Here is a 21,694-nt window from a genome sequence, read left to right on the forward strand (position 1 = left end):
TGGAAAACAAACAAGAGACTTTTGAGCTATATACTGTAACATACTTTTGAGTTGCTAACAAAGCGTTACTGTATAAGAAAATGTAATGCATAACTGTCAAGTTTTGGATTTGAAAATAAGGGAAATTTTCCGGCGCCCGCCGCAGGCAGTCCCACCACCCCAACCAAGCTCCAGTATCCCTTACATTTTAAGACAGGTGACAAGAAAGCTAAAATCACCACTTGTCAACCACTTATAAACTACAATCGGCTTTATGCACAGCTGCACTACTTCCTGAACTTCAGGCAGCTCCTTTGTTTCCTGTCTGCCATTATTGGACAAACTGATTAATCCAGGTGATCAGTTTGTCCAATAATGGCAGACAGGAAACAAAGGAGCTGGCTGAAGTTCAGGAAGTAGTGCAGCTGTGCATAAAGCCAGTGATAGGCCTACCTTTGTTGACATTGACATGCTGTGAACATTCATAGCCTAAATGAAAACACAAAAGGGTATATATGAAGAGCATTTATTTAAAGGCTTATTTGCATATTTTCTGTTCATTTAACATTGCTTGTCTTTACATTTACATTTCATTTTCATTCCACATTCTTTTCACATTCACACACTCATTCATTTCATATTGCTTTTTTGTACAGTTTTTTTTCTTTTCATTTCACATAACTTTTCTTTACACTTTTAGTGACTTATTGTACTCATTTGTTGCAGACTTTGCATTCTTTAAGACTGTTTTGGAAGGAGTGTATTTGTGGGCTGGGCCAGAGTGGTTAATTTTACATGAGAGCAGAGCACAAACAGTTCTGTTGTCTAACGACATCCTATTCTCTGTAACAATCTTTCGTACCATGCTAAACACCATTTCTGAACTTGCATTGCTATGGGGAATGCACAGTAAAGCCTTCATAAGTTTTGGCAGCTCACTGAACCTCATGTCCTTTCCTACCAGGCCCCAAAATCTGTCGATTCTGTCTTCTTGGGGGAGTTGCTTGCTATCTGTCACCTGATAGTCTGTGAATTCCTCCCTCATCTTATCCTCTTTCAGCCTCAACTGAGGGAACAGGGCCCCTAGCCTTTCCACTGTAAAGTAAAACAAGTGTTTGACTAAGCTCCACTACTCCCTGAACTTAAGCCAGCTCCTTTATTTCCTGTCAATTTCTGCACTACAATGGTACTGTTACCACACTGCACATAGCTGTACATACTGTACATATCTGTTTATATGGTTCATACTAAATATCCATATTTATTCAGTTTTTCTGTAATATATTCTATTAATACACTGCATATATCTATATTGTTTTTTACTACTACTATAATGATACTGCCACTACATTGCACATATCTGTACATATTGTTCATATTACATAGCCATATTTATTCTGCTCTTATAAGGTTACTGCTAACAAACTAAACATACTTATATTTAATTTATCCAGGTGTGTCTGACCATTGCTAGGGTGGTTGCTAGAGTAAGTAGTGGAGCTGGGCATAAAGCCTATTGGAAACTGTTTCTATTATCTACCTGTCCCTGGAGTTATGTTAAGGCGAGCTGCAGGGTCCAGCACTTTCAGGTCCCTCAGGAGTGGATGGTCGAGGGGAAAGGAGGAGAACATCTTCTTAAGCACTGCCTCATAGAAGCTTCTCACAGTTCTACAACAGCATAAGTGTGAAAAAAATGCATTAGTGGTAATATTTTTAGGCACACTACAGCCCATATTCTCATACTGTCAAAAGATGATATCATAATATAACTACTGGGTAATATACTCACTGAAAGATTTTCTTCTCGGCTGACACAGGGAGCTCAGCGCTTCTCATGAATGCCCTAAAGAGATCTTTCAGCCAACTGATGTGTAGCCCAGGATCCTCTTTATCAGCCTGCACATCTCCTCCTCAAGTCTGTGAATTTGTACTCCCTCTGACTGCAGATAATATCAATGGTCACAACAAAATAACAGTGAAATAAGAACGCTACAATAAACACAAACATTTAATTAGATATTATTATTCACTAATTTATTCAATATCATTGCCACCCACCTGGAAGGCAATGTTAAATTCAGATAAAGGCTTAAGGGCAGCACTCAGGAACAGGAAGTAGGTCTTCATGATTGGATCACGCAGATGGCTTGCCAGATCACGCACTTTAACACTCCTCTCTACTTCCTCATGACTGTTAAAGTAGGCCTACAGTACATAAAGATACAGGGTATAGTAAACTGCATAGTAAACTGTGTAGATATCTGCTGAGTGGAGTTACCATCCTACCTGTAGTGCATCCCACTGGTTCAGCACCCTCTGGATGCAGGTTAACAGACTTAGCCATCTTGTGCTGCAGTACCTGAGAAGCTTCAGGTGGTCTGACTTTGTGAAGTCTACAAACTCTTTGTAGACTTCACATCTTTTTGCACTGAGAGATAGAAAATTACTCTGTTAGTGGTTGGAATTGTGAGTGAGTGAGTGAGTGAGTGTGTGTGTGTGTGTAAAGAATATGAACTGCAGGTCTACTAGGCTACCTTGTTCATGAGTTAGCCACATGCAATGTTGTTACATTGTAACACACACAACATTAGGGCGAGATAAATAGCAGGCCTATATGTATGCATTTACCTTGTATCAAAGTGGGTGTATATCCCCACCAGGATGTCTTCCACCGGTACCTGGGCTGCTCTGATGCCACAGCCAGTGGCCAGCTGTACCAGGTGGCAGATGCAGCCAAGGTCCTGGATGTGGGGCTGGCTGGTCTTCAGTCTGCTGATGACCGAGTTATGTCGGCCTTTCATAACACTCGCATTATCAGAGTTAAAGGCAATCAGGTTATCCCATGGGATGCCTCTTTTTCTATTGGAAACAGGAAAACAATGCCACAATGCCCTTTGTCTCAGACAAAATGTAAGGTTGTAATTAAATCCAAACTACTAAACATGTCAACAACACAGTGCAGTTCCCCTTACCTTAATGCTTCACTCAGCTTTCCATACAGATTTTCTGCATTTCCTACATTGCATGTAGGCATCTCCAGGAATCTTGTAGCGACCTGCAGAGTGGCCTCATCGTAGAGTCTAGTCAGGATGACGAATTCTTTGTCTGTTTTTCTGTTGTTTGATTCGTCACACATCAGTGAAAAGGGCTGAGATCGGCATATTTTGGCCAACTCATTCTCTAGTTCTGCTGCTATGGCACCTGTTGAGTGTCCAGTAATTAGCTAGTAGCCTACAACATGCATGCCATGGGTTGATGCTCAAATGTTAGAATATTCAAACACATTTTAAACCCATTTTATACCGTTTTAGCAAACGTACAGTAGCCCAGCAGTAAGATAGGTAGCTAACGTTATATAGCTAACTTACCTTTGATGAGTTGAGTAGCCTTCGTTTTTCCCGTTGAGTATTTTCGTGCAATAGCAGAGTCTGGTTAGGGGGGGGGGTATTTATTTATTTTTTTTAATAACGCAGGTTAAAATACGGGAGATTTACGGGAAAATACTAATACGGGAGGACGGCGGGAAAGAAGGGTAAATTACGGGACTTTCCCGGCCAAAACGGGATACTTGACAGGTATGGTGTGTATGTTTTCTTTTTTTCTTAGTATATATATGGTGTGATTTATTTTAAGATGATTATTAAGTTGGCTTGAGAAAAACAAACTTACTGAAATGCTATTTAAACTTCTTATTATTCTTCTTCTGATACTAAATCTGTTGACTCTAACTAGCTTTAACTCCACAAACTCCAAACTCAGCCCAGATCTTCAAACTGATCTGAAGTTAGTTGCTATATCTTTTCTAACTGATCGGACTTATGGTTTTCCTAAAAATGACGATTAAAATTGGGAAAAATCCCATAGACTTACATTGACGGAATGTTCAAATGAGCAACACTTTTCAAATTCCAACTGTCACAACTCCCAGAATCCTTTGAGACTCAATCAAACTTACCTTCTATGTACTGTATTTCTAATCCATTTAAACTCATCTATCTATCACTAGCAACTTGCTAATCATGCTAGAAACATGCTAGCAACTTGTTAAACATGGTAGAAACATGTTAGCAACATGCTAATCATGTTAAAAACATACTAGCAACTTGTTAATCATGCTAAAAAACATGCTGGCAACTTTTGCTAATCATGCTAGAAACATGTTAGCAACATGCTATCTATCTATATATTTATCTATCATCTCTTACAGACTGCATTCCATTCAAAACATTCAAACTTTAACCTTTTAAAATTACTTTAAACTTCAGACTGAAAACCATCAAACTTAAAACTTTTTAAAACTTCTTAAACGTTTTAAACTTTCTGGTCCTGCTTTCTCAAGCCAAATTAAAGTTTGTCTTGACGAACTTTATTATCTTTTTTTATTATTATTATTATTGAAAGATGATTAATACAGTAAACATTCTTTTTTTTAACTACTAATTATAATTTCTGATATTTGCTGGTAGGTGACATTTACCTGTGAAGACAGCTATGAACTCTCACTGCAAACCTGCGCCTCGTCCATTAACATTATATAGCGGGACAAGTTATCTCTTACTTCTCAGCGTGAGAAACACAATGTGTGGCGTGAGAGCTTGTGAACTGGTTGAAATGCGCGTGTCTCACTGTGAATGCGTGACACTTCAGAGCCCCGATTAATAGTGTTTTCTTGGTGTGTTTTATTGAGTGTGACAAAAGAAGATCATCATCACCCCAAACATTCATAAGAGTTTTATTCATGATGGATCAATAAAATCCCTGAGTGGTTTTCTGTCCAGAAACTTTAAAATCATGATAAATGTCTTGAGTGTCAGGCGCTCTTCTCTACAGATCCAGCAGGCGGCGCTTTTTGACTAAAAGTTCAGCGTCTCCGGAAATGACACTGTGAGGCGGAAGTGAAGCGCGTTGCTATGGGCTGCTGTTGTTGTGATGCTGTCAGATCATCTGAATAAAGCAGCGTTCAGGATGAAGCTGTGATTGTGAGTACAGATGATCAGTAATGTGCTGATCTACACAGACTAAACCAGCATTTGGTCTCTCTCTCATTCTCTCTTCTGACGCAGTGATGATGATGATGATGATGATGATACAGGCTTGTTTTTTATGATTATGTGCTAATACTCAAACACACATGAGCAGTGACTAAGTATTTAATGTGTTTGAATCAGTGTTTTTATCATTTTGATACAGAAATCTTCTAAACACACACCGTACATCTCTACTGTATTATCAGACACATCACTGAATGATCATATGATCACGTGTTTGCGCTAAAACATGAAAAAACAAACTGTAATATTAGCAGTAAGTGTTTGTATGTGAAATATTATACCCTGTATGCATTATTCAGGGGACATCAATCTCCAGAAATGTTCCTGAGATGTTTATTATCATGAAACCATGTGTAAATCAGTCAAACACAGGTGATCATGTGGATCAGTGGATGTTATGTTCATCTGTGAGATGTATGTCCTCCTGAAGAAACAGCAGATATGTGATCGTGTGTCTGAATGTGTGTGTTTCAGGAGTGTGTGTGATGTGATGGCTGGGAAGGTGAAGTGGGTGACGGACATCGAGAAATCGGTGCTGATCAATAACTTTGAGAAGAGAGGATGGATCCAGGTGACGGATAGCGACGACTGGAACTTCTACTGGCAAGATTTCATTTCATCCGTTCACACTGACACTGCAAACATAAACTAGTGATGATATAACGCTGACAGAAGTGCACTGATATTATCTGAACAATACAGTGTGTGGTGTAGTGTGCTGTATTACAGTTGATCCAGCTCTTCCTGATCTTCACATCCATACTGTATATGGCAAGCTGTTTTAACATTTAATCTGTAAGACATACTAGTATCTATTTTCATGCTACTTACTTTTTTAGATACTAGTATCTTTTCCATTAAGTACTTATTCATGTCGGCACCAATAGCCTGGTTAGGCTAGTTAGTGTGCCGACATACAGTGCAACTGCGATCACGGCGACCCGAGTTCGAATCCCAGCTCATGGTCTTTTGCCGATCCCACTCCGCTCTCTATTCACACAATGCTTTCCTTTCCACTCTACACTGTCCTGTACAAATAAAGGCATAAAAATCCATAAATAAATCTTTAAAAAAAGTACTTATTCATTAGCTACTAAAATGGTAAAAAAAAAAATTAAAAAAAAAAAAAAGAGTTTGCTATGCTTGTTTGTAGGGCTGCATAATTTGGCCAAAAATGTTGTTTTATTTATCAATATGAATAATAATAATTATGGATATTATTTTTATTATTATTATTACTAAATAAAAAAACATTAAGCAAAATAAGGTGTGTTACTTTTGAACACTACTTTGTGATAATATACAAAATTGAGTAAAAAATAGGAAATATTATTATATTTATTATTGTGTTTATTTTTAAAGTTTTCATGGTAACCAATTAGCAGAATTAGCTAACATACACAGCCAGTTAGACCTACCTAACAATCAATTTCACTCAGTATATTAATGTATTATATTACCATGTGACTGGATGTGGACAGTTGAGAGGTACTCATGTTTATGTAATGATCTATATAAAGATATCTACAAATGCATTCTCACTAGTTCTTTATGAGGTTGAAGATATCTCCAAAAGAACAGGAATCAGTTGTTACTCTGTTTTTGATATCACCTATTAATTAATGCCTACCAATTATTCCAATAGTGACTAGTATCTATTTAAATATTACTTAATAAGCATTCATTAGATACTGGTACTTATTTATTAGATACAAGTACCTATTTAATAGATGCTAATAGTTATTCATTAGGTACTAGTGCATATTTATTAGACACTAATATCTTTTGAGTGCACTTAATGCACTTTAATTGTGCGGAAGTAGTGCTGAAGACCAACTAAAGATATAATTAAGTATATTTGATTGTGCTAAAGTGGAACTAGTGGAAGTGTACTGTAGGTATACTTTAAATATATTGCATTTAAAGACTGATATCATTCAAAGATCATACAATCCTCATCAATAGTGATGTTAAAACATATTTTCGACTTGATATTAAGAAATGTGCATTGTGCATAAGTAGTACTCCAAATAAAGTTTAATTACAATTTTTATATCAGTAAAGTCTCAAGCGATATGTCAGACTTGAACTATATTTAGCATTAAATAAATGCATTTTAAATATATTACTTTTGTATGCACCTGGTGATCACAAGATGTAGCAAAATATACAAACATGCTTACAACTTTTGTGAATTTTATCCAGTGTTCATGAAATCTCTCCTCTTTCTGTTCGTTGGCTCATTCAGAATCTAGTGCTGTACACTTTTTAACAGTCTGCAGTTTTGCCATTTTGATTTAGTTCAAAAACTCTTTTTGGAGACTTTAGACCACTTATCCGATCTTCACCAAATTGCACACAGATCTTTAGCAGACCATGCTAGAGAAAAGTTATTAAAAGCTTTATGATATCTCAAACTGATTTTGTGAAATTTGACGCAAAACTGCATCTAAGGCTGTATTTCTGCAACACAAAACCTCTGTCATTGTCACCCTGAGCACATCACATCCTTTTGATAACAGCGCCACCTATTGGTCAAAATTGATAAACCATTATATCTTATTACTAGTGATTGTATTTATGATTGAGCCATTTTGACTCAAATAATCTTAAATTACTCATTTTCTGCTCCTCATTTTTTTGTGCTTGGCCCCTTAATTGCTGCTTGTAGCTGTAGTTTGAAGTAGTTTTTCAGTATCAGTGAAAACTATACTAGTATCTAAGCGATGCAAAAATGGTGTTTCACTGAGGTGTTGACCGTCATGTTTTCCCGTCATGTGACAGGATGAGCATCCAGACCATCCGTAACGTGTTCAGCGTGGACACCGGCTACCGTCTGTCCGACGACCAGATGGTCAATCACTTCCCCAACCACTATGAGTTGACCAGGAAGGACCTGATGATCAAGAACATCAAGCGCTACAGGAAGGAGCTGGAGAAGGAGGCCAGTCCCTTAGCCGAGAAGGACGAGAACGGGAAATACCTTTACCTGGGTAAAACTCGCCGCCGTTGCTGTTTCTGTTTGTGTATCGTAAGCTCTGAATGTGCGCTCACTGATTCTCTGACTCCGGGACAGATTTCGTGCCGGTGACGTTCATGCTGCCGGCCGACTACAACCTGTTCGTGGAGGAGTTTCGCAAGAGTCCATCCAGCACGTGGATCATGAAGCCATGCGGGAAGGCACAGGGCAAAGGCATCTTTCTTATCAACAAGCTCTCTCAGATCAAGAAATGGTCTCGCGACAGCCGCACGTCCACGTGAGCTCATCTCCTGCACTTCAATCCGCCGTGATCAGATGTGGATTCTGTCTGACGTGCTGTGCTTTGACAGGTTTGTGGCGGCCAACAGCGGGAAGGAGGCCTACGTCATCTCCCTGTACATCGATAACCCGCTGCTGATCGGAGGGAAGAAGTTCGACCTGCGGCTCTATGTGCTGGTCACCAGCTACAGGCCGCTCAAGTGCTACATGTCAGTAGTTCTGTGCTTTCACACTCATTTTATGTATACATATGTAAAATACAGAGCTCTGTGAAATGCTGGATCTCTTAATCCACACTGATCGGTTTGTGTTGTCAGGTACAAACTGGGGTTTTGTCGTTTCTGCACGGTCAAATACACCCCGAGCACCAGTGAGCTTGACAACATGTTCGTGCACCTCACCAACGTGGCCATTCAGAAACATGGCGTAAGTTAGTGTGCACAAAACCTACACTTTATAGACAGAAATATTGAGGTGTTTCCTAATACTTTCGCAGATAGCACATGTACGTCCTCAAGATGTCTGTTAGAGATGGAAAAGCATCTGCTGTATACAAACATCTGACAGACGTTTGTAAGATGTCAGTTTTACATCCATTCTAAATCATAAACAGCTTAAAGACATCTAATAGACGTCCATTTGACATAATTGGGAACGTCCTATAGACGTATTGCAGATGAGCAAACTACATAAAAACTATGTCTTCCAAATGTAAATGCAGACGTCAAATAGACGTCTCTGGGATGAATGTGTGCTATCAGGGTTTGTTCATGATCCTGTATGATTTTGAGATCCATCTTTTCACACTGAGGACACCTGAGGGACTCATATGCAACTATTACAGAAGATTCAAACACTCACTGATGCTCCAGAAGGAAAAACCATGCATTAGATTCAGGGGGTGAAAATTTTTGAATTTGAAGATCAGGGAAAATGTAACTTATTTTGTCTTCTGGGAAACATGTAAGCATATTCTGTAGCAATACTAAATGAAAAAAATATGATATTTAGGCGAAGTAAGAAACATTTACACATCTTCATTCTGTTCAAAAGTTTTCACCCCCCGTCTCTTAATGTTTTGTTTTTCCTTCTGGAGCATCAGTGAGTGTTTGAGCCTTCTGTAATAGTTGCATACACGTTCCTCAGTTGTCCTCAGTGTGAAAAGATGCAGTCATGCAGTCATTGTTGGAAAGGGTTCAAATACACTAAAATTTGTGGGACCTGAAGGATTTTTCTGAACAACAGTGGGCAAACAGGAGGGACTCATGAACAACTATCACTAAACAAAAAAACACAGCTGTGGATCATTCATGTAACAACACAGTATTAAGAATCAAGCGTATGTAAACTTTTAAACAGGGTCATTTTTATAAATGTAACTATTATATTCTCTTGAGGTCTATATGTAAGTGTCTTTCATGTGAAATATCTTACTCAGGTCAGTACTGGATAAAAAATAGCATGCATTTTGTATGATCCTTCTTAATTTCAGTAAAACAATTTAGATTTTACACATTTTGCAAGGTGTGTGTAAACTTTTGACTTCAACTGTAGTGTGTGTGTGTGTTTGAGTGCAGGACGACTATAATCACGTCCACGGCGGGAAGTGGACGGTCAGTAACCTGCGTCTGTATCTGGAGAGCACCCGAGGACGGGACGTCACCAATCACCTGTTTGATCAGATCCACTGGATCATCGTTCAGTCCCTCAAAGCTGTGGCTGTACGTCAGCATCACCACAACACACCAGCTCAATGAAAACACCCCACACAACATCCTGATCTCACTACAGAAATACACACACATTACCTATGAAACACAGTGAAACACTCTTTCTTACAGTAAGAGCAGGATCATAATAATCAAATGAATAATGGTGTGTTGAATGTATTGATTGACAGCCCGTCATGAATAACGACAAGCACTGCTTCGAGTGTTACGGTTACGACATCATCATTGACGACAAACTCAAGCCGTGGCTGATCGAGGTGATTATACTGATTATATACTACTGTCAATTAGCTTTCATTTTCATTACAGTTAAAATGTACGTTTGTCTCTTTATTTTTATTCATTCTGTTTAGGGGTATTTGACAAATAGCCAGTAAAAATATATATGTATATATTTTTTTTTTTGTAAAAGAAAATTTTTGAAGAAGAAATGTCTGATCTTTGAATACATATAAAGGGTCTTTCATTGTGTGACAGCAAAAATTAAGAAAAAAAAAAACTAATAATATATATAAATAGCATGAGGGAGATTTATCTTCATTGTTAGACACTTATTTTCATATAGTGTTATTTATTTAATATGAAATTATAATTAACATTCATTTTTTTCTTCATGACTTGTTGGAAAATTTCAAGACTTTGCTGTTATGTTTTCAGAAGTGCTGAAAATTATACTATTTTAAGATGAGTGATATTTAAATCTCCCCTATTGCGATACTTAACTGTTTTTTAAGATATTTTGAGATAAAAACAAATCTGTGGTTGTTTTATGTGTGTCAGACCACAGGACATTACGTCACACTAATGGACAGAAATGGTAGTATTTCTATGTAATTTTAATATGTCAAAGGAGAAAGAAAGTTTAATTTTGATGTAAACAATACCAACATGTTTTTTTTAACAAATTGAAATAATTTTATCAACAAAATTCAATCTCTTAGTCAATCAGTATGTTACTGAAAGTCTTCGAGTCCTCCTGCTGCATGTGCGGCACAACTGAATATGATTGATATTTATGATACAGCTAAATGTTATTGATATATGATTGAAACTATATTCATTAAGATGTAAATTAATTTTTTAAGCTCTATTTCTACTCTTTTTAAGGCATCATTTTGATTCTATTTACTTTCTTCATGGTTCTCTTAGGATCTCCTCCATTCTGGTGGATCCCTGTTCATTTTCTGTCTATATTTCTATATCCTCTCTCTTCCACTATTTTCTCTCTGTTAATTCTTTCTGTTTCAAAAACGAAGCATCACATTTTATACCTATTTACATGACATTTTATAGAAGTACAAGTTTTCTGCAAAAACATCAGAAAATAGTTTTAATAATGTGATGTTTGCATTTAAGAACACTGAAAATAATCAAAAAAGAACAAAAAGGAGTTCAAATTTAAAATGCTTCTTAAAGAGATCTTTGTCCTGTGGACAGTACAGTCATCAAACCGGAGGACATTTTCTGTCACACCATAGGACGTTTCAGACTTTTGTGTCAATTAATGACCTTGCTATTTCAAGCTAACCTGTCATTAGCGGTTTGCAATACACATTTGCATAATTTTCCATAATTATGTAGTTTAACATACAGTTTTTAATTGAAAATATAATTTAGGGGTGTCACACCAAAAGACAACAAAATGTAACACTTTTGTACTGTTTCCAAAAAAAGTTCAATATTTGAACAATTCTGAGACAAAAATTGACCACATGCACATGTCATGGGCTTCACAAGGGGCTTCAGTGACACGACCATGAATGGGGTCCTTCAACTAATTAAAGTTTTCTCTGGGATTAGCCGATTTAAAATCAGGATATGGTGTCACACCAGAGGACATGCTGTGACACCATGGTTCCTACAATTTCAAAAATATATGGAAGAAAAAAATTTACTGCCATTTACTAAAATACTAAAAAACACTTGTACAGTTATGCCAGAGGTATTTATTAATATTTATATGCTTTTCTTTTTTTAATTTATAAAAGTTGGATTTTATTAAACCATGCTTGAGACAGTAACCCCACAGGACAATTTTGAGATTTGGCTCAAAAATGAAAAAAATCAAACAACACTGCAGCTTTTTTTTAATAACAGGTCCATGTAGGACAAAGAAATGTTTAACGATTTACAGCATTTTAAATTTTTTTTTTTTTTTTTTCATTTTTATATTATGGGAGAGTGAAAATGCCATGTCACGTCAACAACCCATAGTTTTTTTCTTTATTTCAGTTTTAATTTGACCAATTTTATTACTTCAGCTTAGACTTAAGTTTTAGTTTTTGTTGAAGCTGGTTTTTCGTCCAATATTTTAACTTTCTTTCAGCTTTATTTCAGTGATGGAGTGTGACAGTGAATAGTTTGACAATAACAGCAGTGGTTATGTGTGTGTGTGTGTCTCTGTGTGTGTTTGTGTGTGTCAGGTGAATGCGTCTCCTTCGCTCACCTCTAGCACAGCGAACGACCGCATCCTGAAGTACAATCTGATCAACGACACGCTGAACATCGTCACACCAAACGCAGAGATCCCAGACTGCCGCTGGAACCGCAGTCTGCCCAAAGAGGCTCTGGGACACTACCAAGTGCTGTGAGTGACCGTCAGAGATCAGATCAGATCAGTTCCTGTACAATAACTTATTATGCTTGTTCTGATAAACGTCTAAAACATGCAGAGCCAAACTTTAGAAATGTGATAGAAATGGATGATTGTGATGCACTGCTGGGTGTGGTTCAGTGTTGTTTTATCTGATGTGCTCATATCTGTCTCTTATAGTTACGATGAGGAGCAGGCTCTGAGCGAGAGCGCCGAACGGGACCTCAGGAGCCGCTCGGGTCAGCCGCTGGGGTCAAAGGGCAGCCGGTCGAGCAGCGTTAGGCCCTTCCCCGCCACCTGGAAGTGAGCTCACGCTCTCATCAGGAGAACTGAGCGATGATGACGGCATCCTGCATGATACGGACGAGTCTGCATGAGCATATGAGTATATCTGAAAAACAGGACTGATGCAGAAAAAAACACTTCACAGCTAAACTGCTTCACTGAATGCTCCCTAAACACTGACATTCTGAGATGCTTGAATGTCTCTTTCTCAAGCAGAATCACACAGTTAATATGAGAAAGTGAGGTGTGTATGTGTCAGTCGTGTGTGTGTGAGAGCACAGGTGCCGTCAGTGGATTAAACACACTTCTGCTGAAACATGAGCTCGACTCTAATTCAGGACTGGAGTGAGAAACGCCTGAAATAGCCGTATGAGACACACATGTGCGGTTTCTGCAGCTGCGCTCAACCCTCACTGTTGCACATCTGAAGAATACACAGAAAGAGAAGATCATGTGCTGCTTAATCTATGCATAGTTTATACACACACGCACACTACAAATCAAATCAAATCACCTTTATGTATATACTGCCTTTAACAATACAGAATTGTGACAAGGCGGCTGTACAGTATTAAATAGGAAACACTACATAAACAATGCCAAGGGCAACAGTAAACACTCAATTTTCAAGTAAAGGTAGTTAATCAAATACAACAAAATAAAATACAATATTGTGTGAAGATAAAGTGAAGATAATGTGTCCCCAACTAAGCAAGCCAGAGGCGACAGCGGCAAGGAACCAAAACTCCATCGGTGACAAATGGAGAAAAAAAACCTTGGCACTACAGGCGACACTGGGGCAAGTTGTCACAGCATCTTTGTCTCATGATGTTTGCAGTGTTCATTTTAACTTATGTCTGTAATATCTGTTGAGTAGCACATAAACACAACTAACCCTGTATATAGTGAGACAACATGCCCCTATGTTGGACGTGTGGTGTGTTACTTTATGTATTTATTTATTTATTCTGTGCAATGACAGTGGAAATTGACTTTAAAAACTATTCCCAAGTGAGATTTATTTTCAATGCATCGTTTCTGTTAATATTTACAAATATTTTAAAGCCTTTAGTCGGATTTAGCAGATTAGAGCTGTGCTGATATAGATTTTGCGATGAAGTTGTTGTATGTAGTAGAGAATATGTTATTTATTTCAATGAAAATACAAACCCTTAATGTCACCGAGATATATGTGTCCCTGGACAACAAAACCAGTCTTAAGTCGCTGGGGTTTATTTGTAGCAATAGCCAAAAATACACTGTATGGGTCAAAATTATTGATTTTTCTTTTAAGGCAAAAATCATTAGGAAATTAAGTAAAGATCATGTTCCATGAAGATATTTTGTGAAATTCTTACTGTAAATATATGAAAACTTAATTTCTGATTAGTAATATACGTTGTTAGGAACTTCATTTGGACACTTTAAAGGCAATTTTCTAAATATTTTGATTTGTTTGCACCCTTAGATTCCAGGTTTTCAAATAGTTGTATCTCGACCAAATATTGTCCTATCCTAACAAACCATACATCAATGGAAAGCTTATTTATTCAGATTTCAGATGATGTGTAAATCTCAATTTTGAAAAATTGACCCTTATGACTGGTTTTGTGATCCAGGGTCACATATTTTATCTCTAATTATTTTATATGCATAATGTGTGTGACGTAAACTACACTGTAAACTTATTCCAGGAAATAAAATCGTTGACTATGCTCGATAAATAAGAATTATTTTAAGACATTTTAACGATGTGTTTATTGGTGTGATGTTGTGTTATGTTATTGTATTATACAGCTGTAATGTTTTATGAGCGTGAGCGGCAGCAGGGGATGTGACGTCAGAGAGGTGCGCCTCCGCCGCTCGGTCACTAGTCGTTGAATATCGATGAAAAAGGGAGAAAGTCAAACTCGCATCAACACCCGAGCGGCAGATCTGGACTGAAACTCACTCAGGTAACGATAAAACACCGCGTCCGTTGTCATTCAGGCACCGGGCGACACTTTGCGCACTTTTGGCGCAGTCTGTGGAAACTTTTCTGAACGCGTTTGTCTCTGATCGGAGACTCTCGACATCTATCGATCGCTGATGACGGATCGTCTTCTGTCTGTCAGCACACATTAATACATTTATGTGTACAGTTGAGCTTTTAAAGCAGCTTCCGTCTTTCTCGTGACGTTATGAGCCGCTGAACGCGTTGAACGCGCGCGTCGCTCTCACGGATCGCGCTGGATTTGTGCTCTCGGTCTGGTTTGTGCTGGTTTAACGCGTTTGCGGCGCTAGACGTGTGTGTTCACACGCTCATAACTCCTATAAAGCCATGTATGAGTGTGTTTGTAGTGACAGAGCGCGTTACCGCGGCAGGGCGGGGCTCTCGTGGCTTTTCCTGAGGTTTTTGCGGTTTGTTTCTATACTTCTGATAAGTTGTGTTGTGTTTAACTCGGTTAGTTTGGTGTCTTTTAAGTCAGTCGAGTCGTGATTCACCTCCAGAAGCTGCTGGAGTTGTCGCCGTGGCGTCATAATGCGGCACGGTGACGTCACGAGCACAGCTGTCCACCTCAGTGACGTCACAGGCGTGTGAACTCATGCACTCACAGCAGGTATGTTGTCATTGTCATCAAGTGCTTTTATGAAAGTGATTAGTTGGTGTTTTTGTGTTTGTTGTTGGCTGTAGTGGGTGTGTGTGTGTGTGTGTTCTGGTTCTGAGAGGCTCCTGCCGTGTGTTTTATCTGGTGTTGTGTTGCTCAGGTGTTGATTGAGTCTTATGGGATGGTGGAGGTTCAGTGGAGCTGATGTTCTCCAGCTGCAGTGGAAACTACTAGACATTAAATTGAATACCGTGATGTTTCCTGATGCTTGTTTTGTTGCTCAGACCCAAACGAGTCACTGCTGTTCTGACTGAACCGAGTGCTGAAGGTCTGCAGAACGAGGTTCAGATGATCATGTTTGAGGACGAGTCTGGTTTCTCTGAAGAGCAAACACTAGCCTGTCATTGACCGCAGCAGACAAACACACACGAGATCACTCGTCGTTTGGGTCAGTGATATGACAGTAAAAGAAAAGCATCTTGTGTAAAACACGACATGTCTGACAAACTTTTTAATCTGTTTTCAGGAAAAAAAAATCAGTTTACTGAGTCTAAAAATGTCATTTGGTGTAACCATGAGTAACCAAGTAAAAAAAAAATAAAAATTTATACATTTATGAAATCTACATAACATTTTTTTATGTGACGTTGCAGACAGAATTGGGAAAAAATGTGTAGTTTTCAGAGTTCAGCGTTTATAAAAGTTTCAGATGTTATGATGACATTTTACAGCCCTAGGAAATTTAATACCATTGATTGATTCAAGCATGTCGGTTTGTGCACAGTGAATTTGGCAGCATTAAATTACAAAAATAAACGCAAAATGAATATACTGAAAAAATGAAATTTGAAAATCGCAGGCTTATTGTTGACTAAAAGTACAACAAAAAGACATTACTTGAAAAAAAAAAATAACTTAAACTAAAGTAAAACTAATACATAAAGGTGAATAAAAAGTATATAGACATATTTAAAGAAAAAAAAGAAATTTAAATGAAAACAAAACCCTTAACATAAATTGGAGTAAAGATAAAAATAAAATCAAACTCAAAAAAATTAACAAAAACTTAAAGTTCCAAAAAAAAAAAATATATATATATATATATATATATGTGTATATATATATAAATAAAATAAAAGTTACAAGATGTATAGAAAATGTGTTTTTACATCATTGTTACATCAAATATACATGTCAAAATAACTAAAAACTATAGGAAAAACTATTTTTGCTTTTATTTTAAATTGCAGTTATTTTTTATTTGAAATAAAAAAAAATCATTATTTTAAACAATATCAAAATGCCAACTGAAATAAAATTTTTAAAAAGCTACAACTTATTTTATTTCTGCAAAATATTTCAGTTTGTTTAGTTGAAGTACAAAAGTAACTAAAACTAATGTAAAACTAATAAATAAGAATGAATGAAAACTATATTTAAAGAGATCAAAAACTAATAAAAATGAAATTTGTAAATTAAATTATAGTAAAACCAGTAAATATAAAAATAAAATCAAGCTCAGAAATATGAACGAAAACTTAAACAGTATGTAAGTTACAAGATGTATGAAAAATGTGTTTTTACTTCATTGTATCATCAAACAGTAAACAGTCAAAATGACTAAAAACTATAGGTAAAACTATTTTTATTTCAATTTGCAGGGTTATTGTTGATTTAAAAAATCATTACTTGAAACAATACAAATGCCAACTGAAATAAAATAGGAAAAAAGCTAAAACCTATTTTATTTCTGCTTAATTTTTTTAATTTGTTTAGTTGAAGTACAAAGTAACTAAAACTAATGTAAAACTAATAAATAAAAGTGAATGAAAACTATATTTAAAGAAAACAAACACTAATAAAAATGACATTTTTAACTTCAAAATTATAGTACAATCAGTAAATATAAAAATAAAATCAAACTCAAAAAATGAATGAAAACTTAAACAGTAAGTTACAAGTTGTATGAAAAATGCATTTTTTCTTCTTTGTTTCATCACATTGTAAACAGTGTGTCAAAAATGACTAAAAACTATAGGTAATAAAACTATTTTTATTTTTATTTCAAATTGCAGGGTTATTGTTGATTTAAAATGAAAAACAAAAATCATTACTTGAAACAATATAAATGCCATCTGAAACAAAATAGGAAAAAAAAGCTAATTTATTTAAAGTACAAAGTAACTAAAACGAATGTAAAACTAAAAATGAATGACAACTATATTTAAAGAAAACAAAAACTAATAAAGACTAAATTTTTAACTTAAATTATATTAAAATAAATAGTAAATATAGTAAATATAAAAATAAAATCAAACTCAAAAAATAAATGAAAACAGTGTATTAGTCACGATGTAAGGAAAATATGTTTTTACTTCATTGTTACATCAGATCTAAGTGTCAGTGAATATTTTCAAGGTAAAAACTATTTTTTGTATTTTTATTTTAAAAAAGATATACTAAGAAACTAAAATTTAAAAATTGCGGGGTTATAGTTAATTAAAATTCCTTGAAACAATAAAAATGCTATCTGAAATGAAATGGAAAAAGGCTTAAAATTGTTTTTCTGCTACATTTCTCATTTTCATTTAGTTGAAGTGCAAAGTAACTAAAAATGTAAAACTTAAGTAAAACTAATAAATAAATGTAAATGAAAACTATATTTAAAGAAAACAAAAACTAATCGAAGTGAATTTTGTAACTTAAAAATTATAATAAAAAAATATATTTTAATTATTTCATAAATATCATTGTTTTTTTGTTTTTGTTTTTTTCATGGCATTCTCATGTAAAGAGAGGCTTATTTAGCAGTCGACACACTCTGCAGGGCTCCTCACTGTGACATCATGTCCTGTTGTCGCGTCACATTGATCGCACCACTTGACTTTGGTTTTGCCTATGAAAAACATTGTCCGGTGAAGTATTTTGTGTATTTTATTTTTTATATTTAAGAAGCTTTTCTATTCATGAATGTTGCTCATTTAGGGCCAGATTCACGAACAGCTGTAATCAGTGCAAAACCACATTTTACAAACTACTTTTAGGATTTACTAAAGTCGCGCAGTGAAACATTAGCGAGTTTTCCTGTCAGACGAGAGGATTGAAATGAATCACTGGTGTTTGTGCCGTTATCAACCGCCCAAAACAGCCTGATTTAACCCGTTCTGTGCTGTTGGTAGATTATGTTAGTGTGTTTATGATTTTGAATGTGTTTTTAATAGAACAGGAAGTGAGCCTCATGTTGTGTGTGATAACTCATCATGATAACTCAGAACACATCTGGAGAAGCATTCACTTGTGTCTGTGCTGAAGTGTCTGTGTGTGCGTGTGTTTGTGTCCTGATGTGTGACACTGCTGCAGGAGTGTGTGTGTGTGTTATCTTCATGTAGAGCTGTCAGTCAGCTGACCAATCAGATTGAGGCAGCCTTCTTTTCTGACCAATCAGACAGACTGGATTCGGCTGCTGCTGAATGAGCGTCGCTGCAGAAGCTCCTGCACTTTATGTATGACTGCTGATGACGAAAACAGAGGCTTTGAAACAGTCATCGCTCAGACTGTAAAGTCATGCTCATGTGTTTGAGTCCGGTTCAGAGTCGCTCTGGTGTTTGTGGAGCATCGCTGGTATTTTCACATACGGCGACGCGTCATGTTGGCTTGTGATCAGAATAAACACTGCGAGTTTCGTGTGGTTTTGTGAAGCGTCTGTCGAGTCTTGAATGTAAGAGGAAGGACACAATAGCAGCTAAAAGTGTGTCTTAAAAGAACAGTTCAATCTGAACTGTGTGATCATTTACTCAGAAGAGGCTTTGTTTCTGTCCATCCAGTGGACGTCAGTGGAGTTCCCATCGCTCCTCATCTGCTCCAAATCAAAGTCTTGAACCCAGCATGTTTTGCCAAAATTGTACATAATTTGTACTGAGTCATAAATCCAGAAACATTAAAACAGACAACATAGAATTTCTGAAAACGCACATCCAAAAAAAAAAATTTTTATAGGCCTCCAATATTTAAAAAAATGTAGTACATTATGCCACAGTTCGCTAAAGTTTTATCAGTTCAATTGATCAGACATGCATTTTAATTATTAAAATTGAATACAATTAAAGTAGAAATCATTTAGAATAATTAAAACATAGAATAAAGAAAGCATATGGGAAAAATTAAACATGATTTGGGAAAAAATAAAATCAATGTCATAGGTATACAATGTGTAAGTCTCATGATTTTAATTAGTTAGGCAGTACTTTTTATTTAAAATTAAATGATAAAATAATAAAACACACACACACACACTATCTGTCAAAGGTTTTTGAACAGTAAGATTTTTAATGTTTTTAAAAGAAGTTTCTTCTGCTCACCAAGCCTGCATTTATCTGATCCAAAATACAGTGAAAACAATAATATTTTTTACTATTTAAAATAAATAGTTTTTATTTGAATATATTTTAAAATGTAATTTATTTCTGTGATCAAATCTGAATTTTTATCATCATCACTTCAGTCACATGATCCTTCAGAAATCATTCTAATATTCTGGTTTACTGCTCAAAAAAACATTTATTATTATTATTATTAAGTTGAAAACAGCTGAGTAGATTTTTTTCTTTTTTTTTTTTTTCTTTTTTTTTAGTTTTCTTTGGTGAATAGAAAGTTTAGAATCCAGAAGTTTGGGGAAAAATTACATTTCACTGGGTCCTGAAAACTTTTAATATATTGGTGTTAAAGGGGTCATCAGATGCCCATTTTCCACAAGTTGATGTGATTCTTTAGGGTCTTAATGAAAAGTCTATAATATACTTTGGTTAAAAATTCTCAATGGTTGTGTAAAACAACACCCTTTTTAGCTTGTCAAAATCAGCTCTGCAAAATTCATCTCATTCTGGTTGAGGTTGCTTTAAATGTTAATGACCTCTGCTCGCCCCGCCCCTCTCTTCTGTCTGTGGAGTGACAAGCCTGTTTACTGTAGTCTGACTGTTACAGCTGATTTAAGGCGGGTCTGAGGTAAGACACTCATGTCAATCAACTATCACGGGAGCAGCCTCTGACAGGCATCTGAGAACGGCTCGATTTGAAAAAGGGGATATTATTTTTACAGATTAATTAAAAACCGCTGCATGGATTTTTATCATTACAGGGTAGATTTGTACATACACTGCCAACACACATTAATGTTCAAACAACATGAAAAAGTGAACTTAGCATCCGATGACCCCTTTAAATTGATGTGTTTCAGACTTTAAGTAGTTAGAAATTTTTTAATATTTCAATGAAAGTAGCAGTAATTTGATAGGACTCTTGAGTGTTTTAAAGCAGTGTTGTGGAGCAACATGATGATGGCAGGAGTTTGTGTGTGTGTGTGTGTGCGGTTCAGCGGTGTGACTGCATCAGTGTGTTGTTGTTGTTGTTGGATGGTAAAGCATGCGTGACTGTTGTTCTTGCTCTGTTCAGTCAAACACAATGAAGCTGCAGCCATGATTGACTGACCAGCAGTTTCTCGCTCATACCACTTCCAAACACACACATCAGCTGATATTAGCCATGAATACAGCTGTGCTACTTGGAGTATCTGCCTGCACGATACTGACCCACAAGTTCACATCCCAGTAGGAGTTTTCCATTGGATTATAGTAGAAAACAAGCTCTGCGACAAGCAAATGCACACACGCTTCATTCACAAATGAGCACAGCTTTTATAAAATCAAAGCCTGAATATAATCAGCAAAAGTGCAGTAGTTGATGAGTTTACTGTTTAATGTCCCAACAGACTCTGGAGTCCCAATTAGTCGCCTTTTCAGGACAAGTGAAAGCTTTAATACAATCACACGGCTTAGTGATTTTATGTCGTAGAGTTAAACACACAAATATCTTGAGCTTGCACTCGACACACTGAACCAAAACCCCACTGACTTCAGGACGATGGAAGCGGAAGTGCTAAAATGCCAGCTCATTTCCGACTATGACTTCCAAAATAAGTCATCGCTGCAGTGTTTTATTACTCACTATAAATACAGAATAAAGAGCAGAACGATAAAAAAAAACAGCAACTCCAGCCAAAGTGGTAAATCCAGCAGTGACTTAGTCAAACATTATGAGTGGTTCACAGTTTTAAGGCCTGTGACGCTCTTAAAGGAGCGGTGTGTATCAGCAGACACTGTTAGGCGTATGTGGTGCTTGTGCTGCTCATATTTGTGCGGTGTCGTCACTTCTGC

The 21,694-nt window shown here is 36.4% G+C and overlaps 3 protein-coding genes and 1 long non-coding RNA gene across 6 annotated transcripts in view; 2 read left to right on the forward strand and 2 right to left on the reverse strand.

Annotated features, from left to right (window-relative positions):
* Positions 1-491: 491 nt before the first annotated feature.
* On the reverse strand, positions 492-1,822 carry LOC127164420 (uncharacterized). Its single transcript, XR_007827643.1, has 2 exons — positions 1,769-1,822; positions 492-1,647 (listed from the first exon to the last, which is right to left on the reverse strand). It is a non-coding gene; the product is annotated as an uncharacterized LOC127164420 (long non-coding RNA).
* A 13-nt stretch (positions 1,823-1,835) lies between these two features.
* Positions 1,836-4,551, reverse strand: LOC127164487 (uncharacterized). The gene is made up of 6 exons (XM_051108457.1): positions 4,457-4,551; positions 2,952-3,180; positions 2,608-2,838; positions 2,266-2,407; positions 2,038-2,184; positions 1,836-1,919 (listed from the first exon to the last, which is right to left on the reverse strand). Exons 2-6 carry the CDS (start codon positions 3,113-3,115, stop codon positions 1,836-1,838), a joined length of 768 nt encoding a protein of 255 aa, XP_050964414.1. The 5' UTR covers positions 3,116-3,180; positions 4,457-4,551.
* Positions 4,552-4,868: 317 nt separating this feature from the next.
* On the forward strand, positions 4,869-14,616 carry ttll1 (tubulin tyrosine ligase-like family, member 1). The gene is made up of 10 exons (XM_051107388.1): positions 4,869-4,958; positions 5,505-5,633; positions 7,815-8,023; positions 8,107-8,287; positions 8,361-8,498; positions 8,607-8,715; positions 9,867-10,010; positions 10,190-10,276; positions 12,443-12,606; positions 12,793-14,616. The coding sequence occupies exons 2-10, from the start codon at positions 5,521-5,523 to the stop codon at positions 12,917-12,919; spliced, it is 1,272 nt and encodes a 423-aa protein (XP_050963345.1). The 5' UTR covers positions 4,869-4,958; positions 5,505-5,520; the 3' UTR covers positions 12,920-14,616.
* A 108-nt stretch (positions 14,617-14,724) lies between these two features.
* The window catches only part of pacsin2 (protein kinase C and casein kinase substrate in neurons 2), a 30,443-nt gene continuing 23,473 nt past the window's right edge, over positions 14,725-21,694 (forward strand). The window contains exon 1 of one of the 3 annotated variants that reach the window (XM_051107387.1): positions 14,725-14,852. The gene's annotated coding sequence lies outside the window, so the exon portion shown is untranslated. Of the gene's footprint in view, positions 14,853-15,278; positions 15,498-21,694 lie in introns of those variants that run through there. The other 2 variants (XM_051107385.1, XM_051107386.1) reach the window with 2 other exon arrangements.

This window comes from Labeo rohita, chromosome 4 (assembly GCF_022985175.1).
Source record: "Labeo rohita strain BAU-BD-2019 chromosome 4, IGBB_LRoh.1.0, whole genome shotgun sequence".
NCBI classification, from domain to species: Eukaryota; Metazoa; Chordata; class Actinopteri; order Cypriniformes; family Cyprinidae; genus Labeo; species Labeo rohita.

Excerpts from the sequence above, each read along its gene's own strand:
- LOC127164487 (XM_051108457.1), bottom strand. The coding sequence starts at position 3,115 with ATGTGTGACGAATCAAACAACAGAAAAACAGACAAAGAATTCGTCATC. Across the intron at positions 2,839-2,951 it reads AAGCTGAGTGAAGCATTAAG|AAAAAGAGGCATCCCATGGG; the intron begins GTAAGGGGAACT and ends TGTTTCCAATAG. Across the intron at positions 2,408-2,607 it reads TACACCCACTTTGATACAAG|TGCAAAAAGATGTGAAGTCT; the intron begins GTAAATGCATAC and ends TCTATCTCTCAG.
- ttll1 (XM_051107388.1), top strand. The coding sequence starts at position 5,521 with ATGGCTGGGAAGGTGAAGTGGGTGACGGACATCGAGAAATCGGTGCTG. Across the intron at positions 8,288-8,360 it reads CGCGACAGCCGCACGTCCAC|GTTTGTGGCGGCCAACAGCG; the intron begins GTGAGCTCATCT and ends GTGCTTTGACAG. Across the intron at positions 8,499-8,606 it reads AGGCCGCTCAAGTGCTACAT|GTACAAACTGGGGTTTTGTC; the intron begins GTCAGTAGTTCT and ends TTGTGTTGTCAG.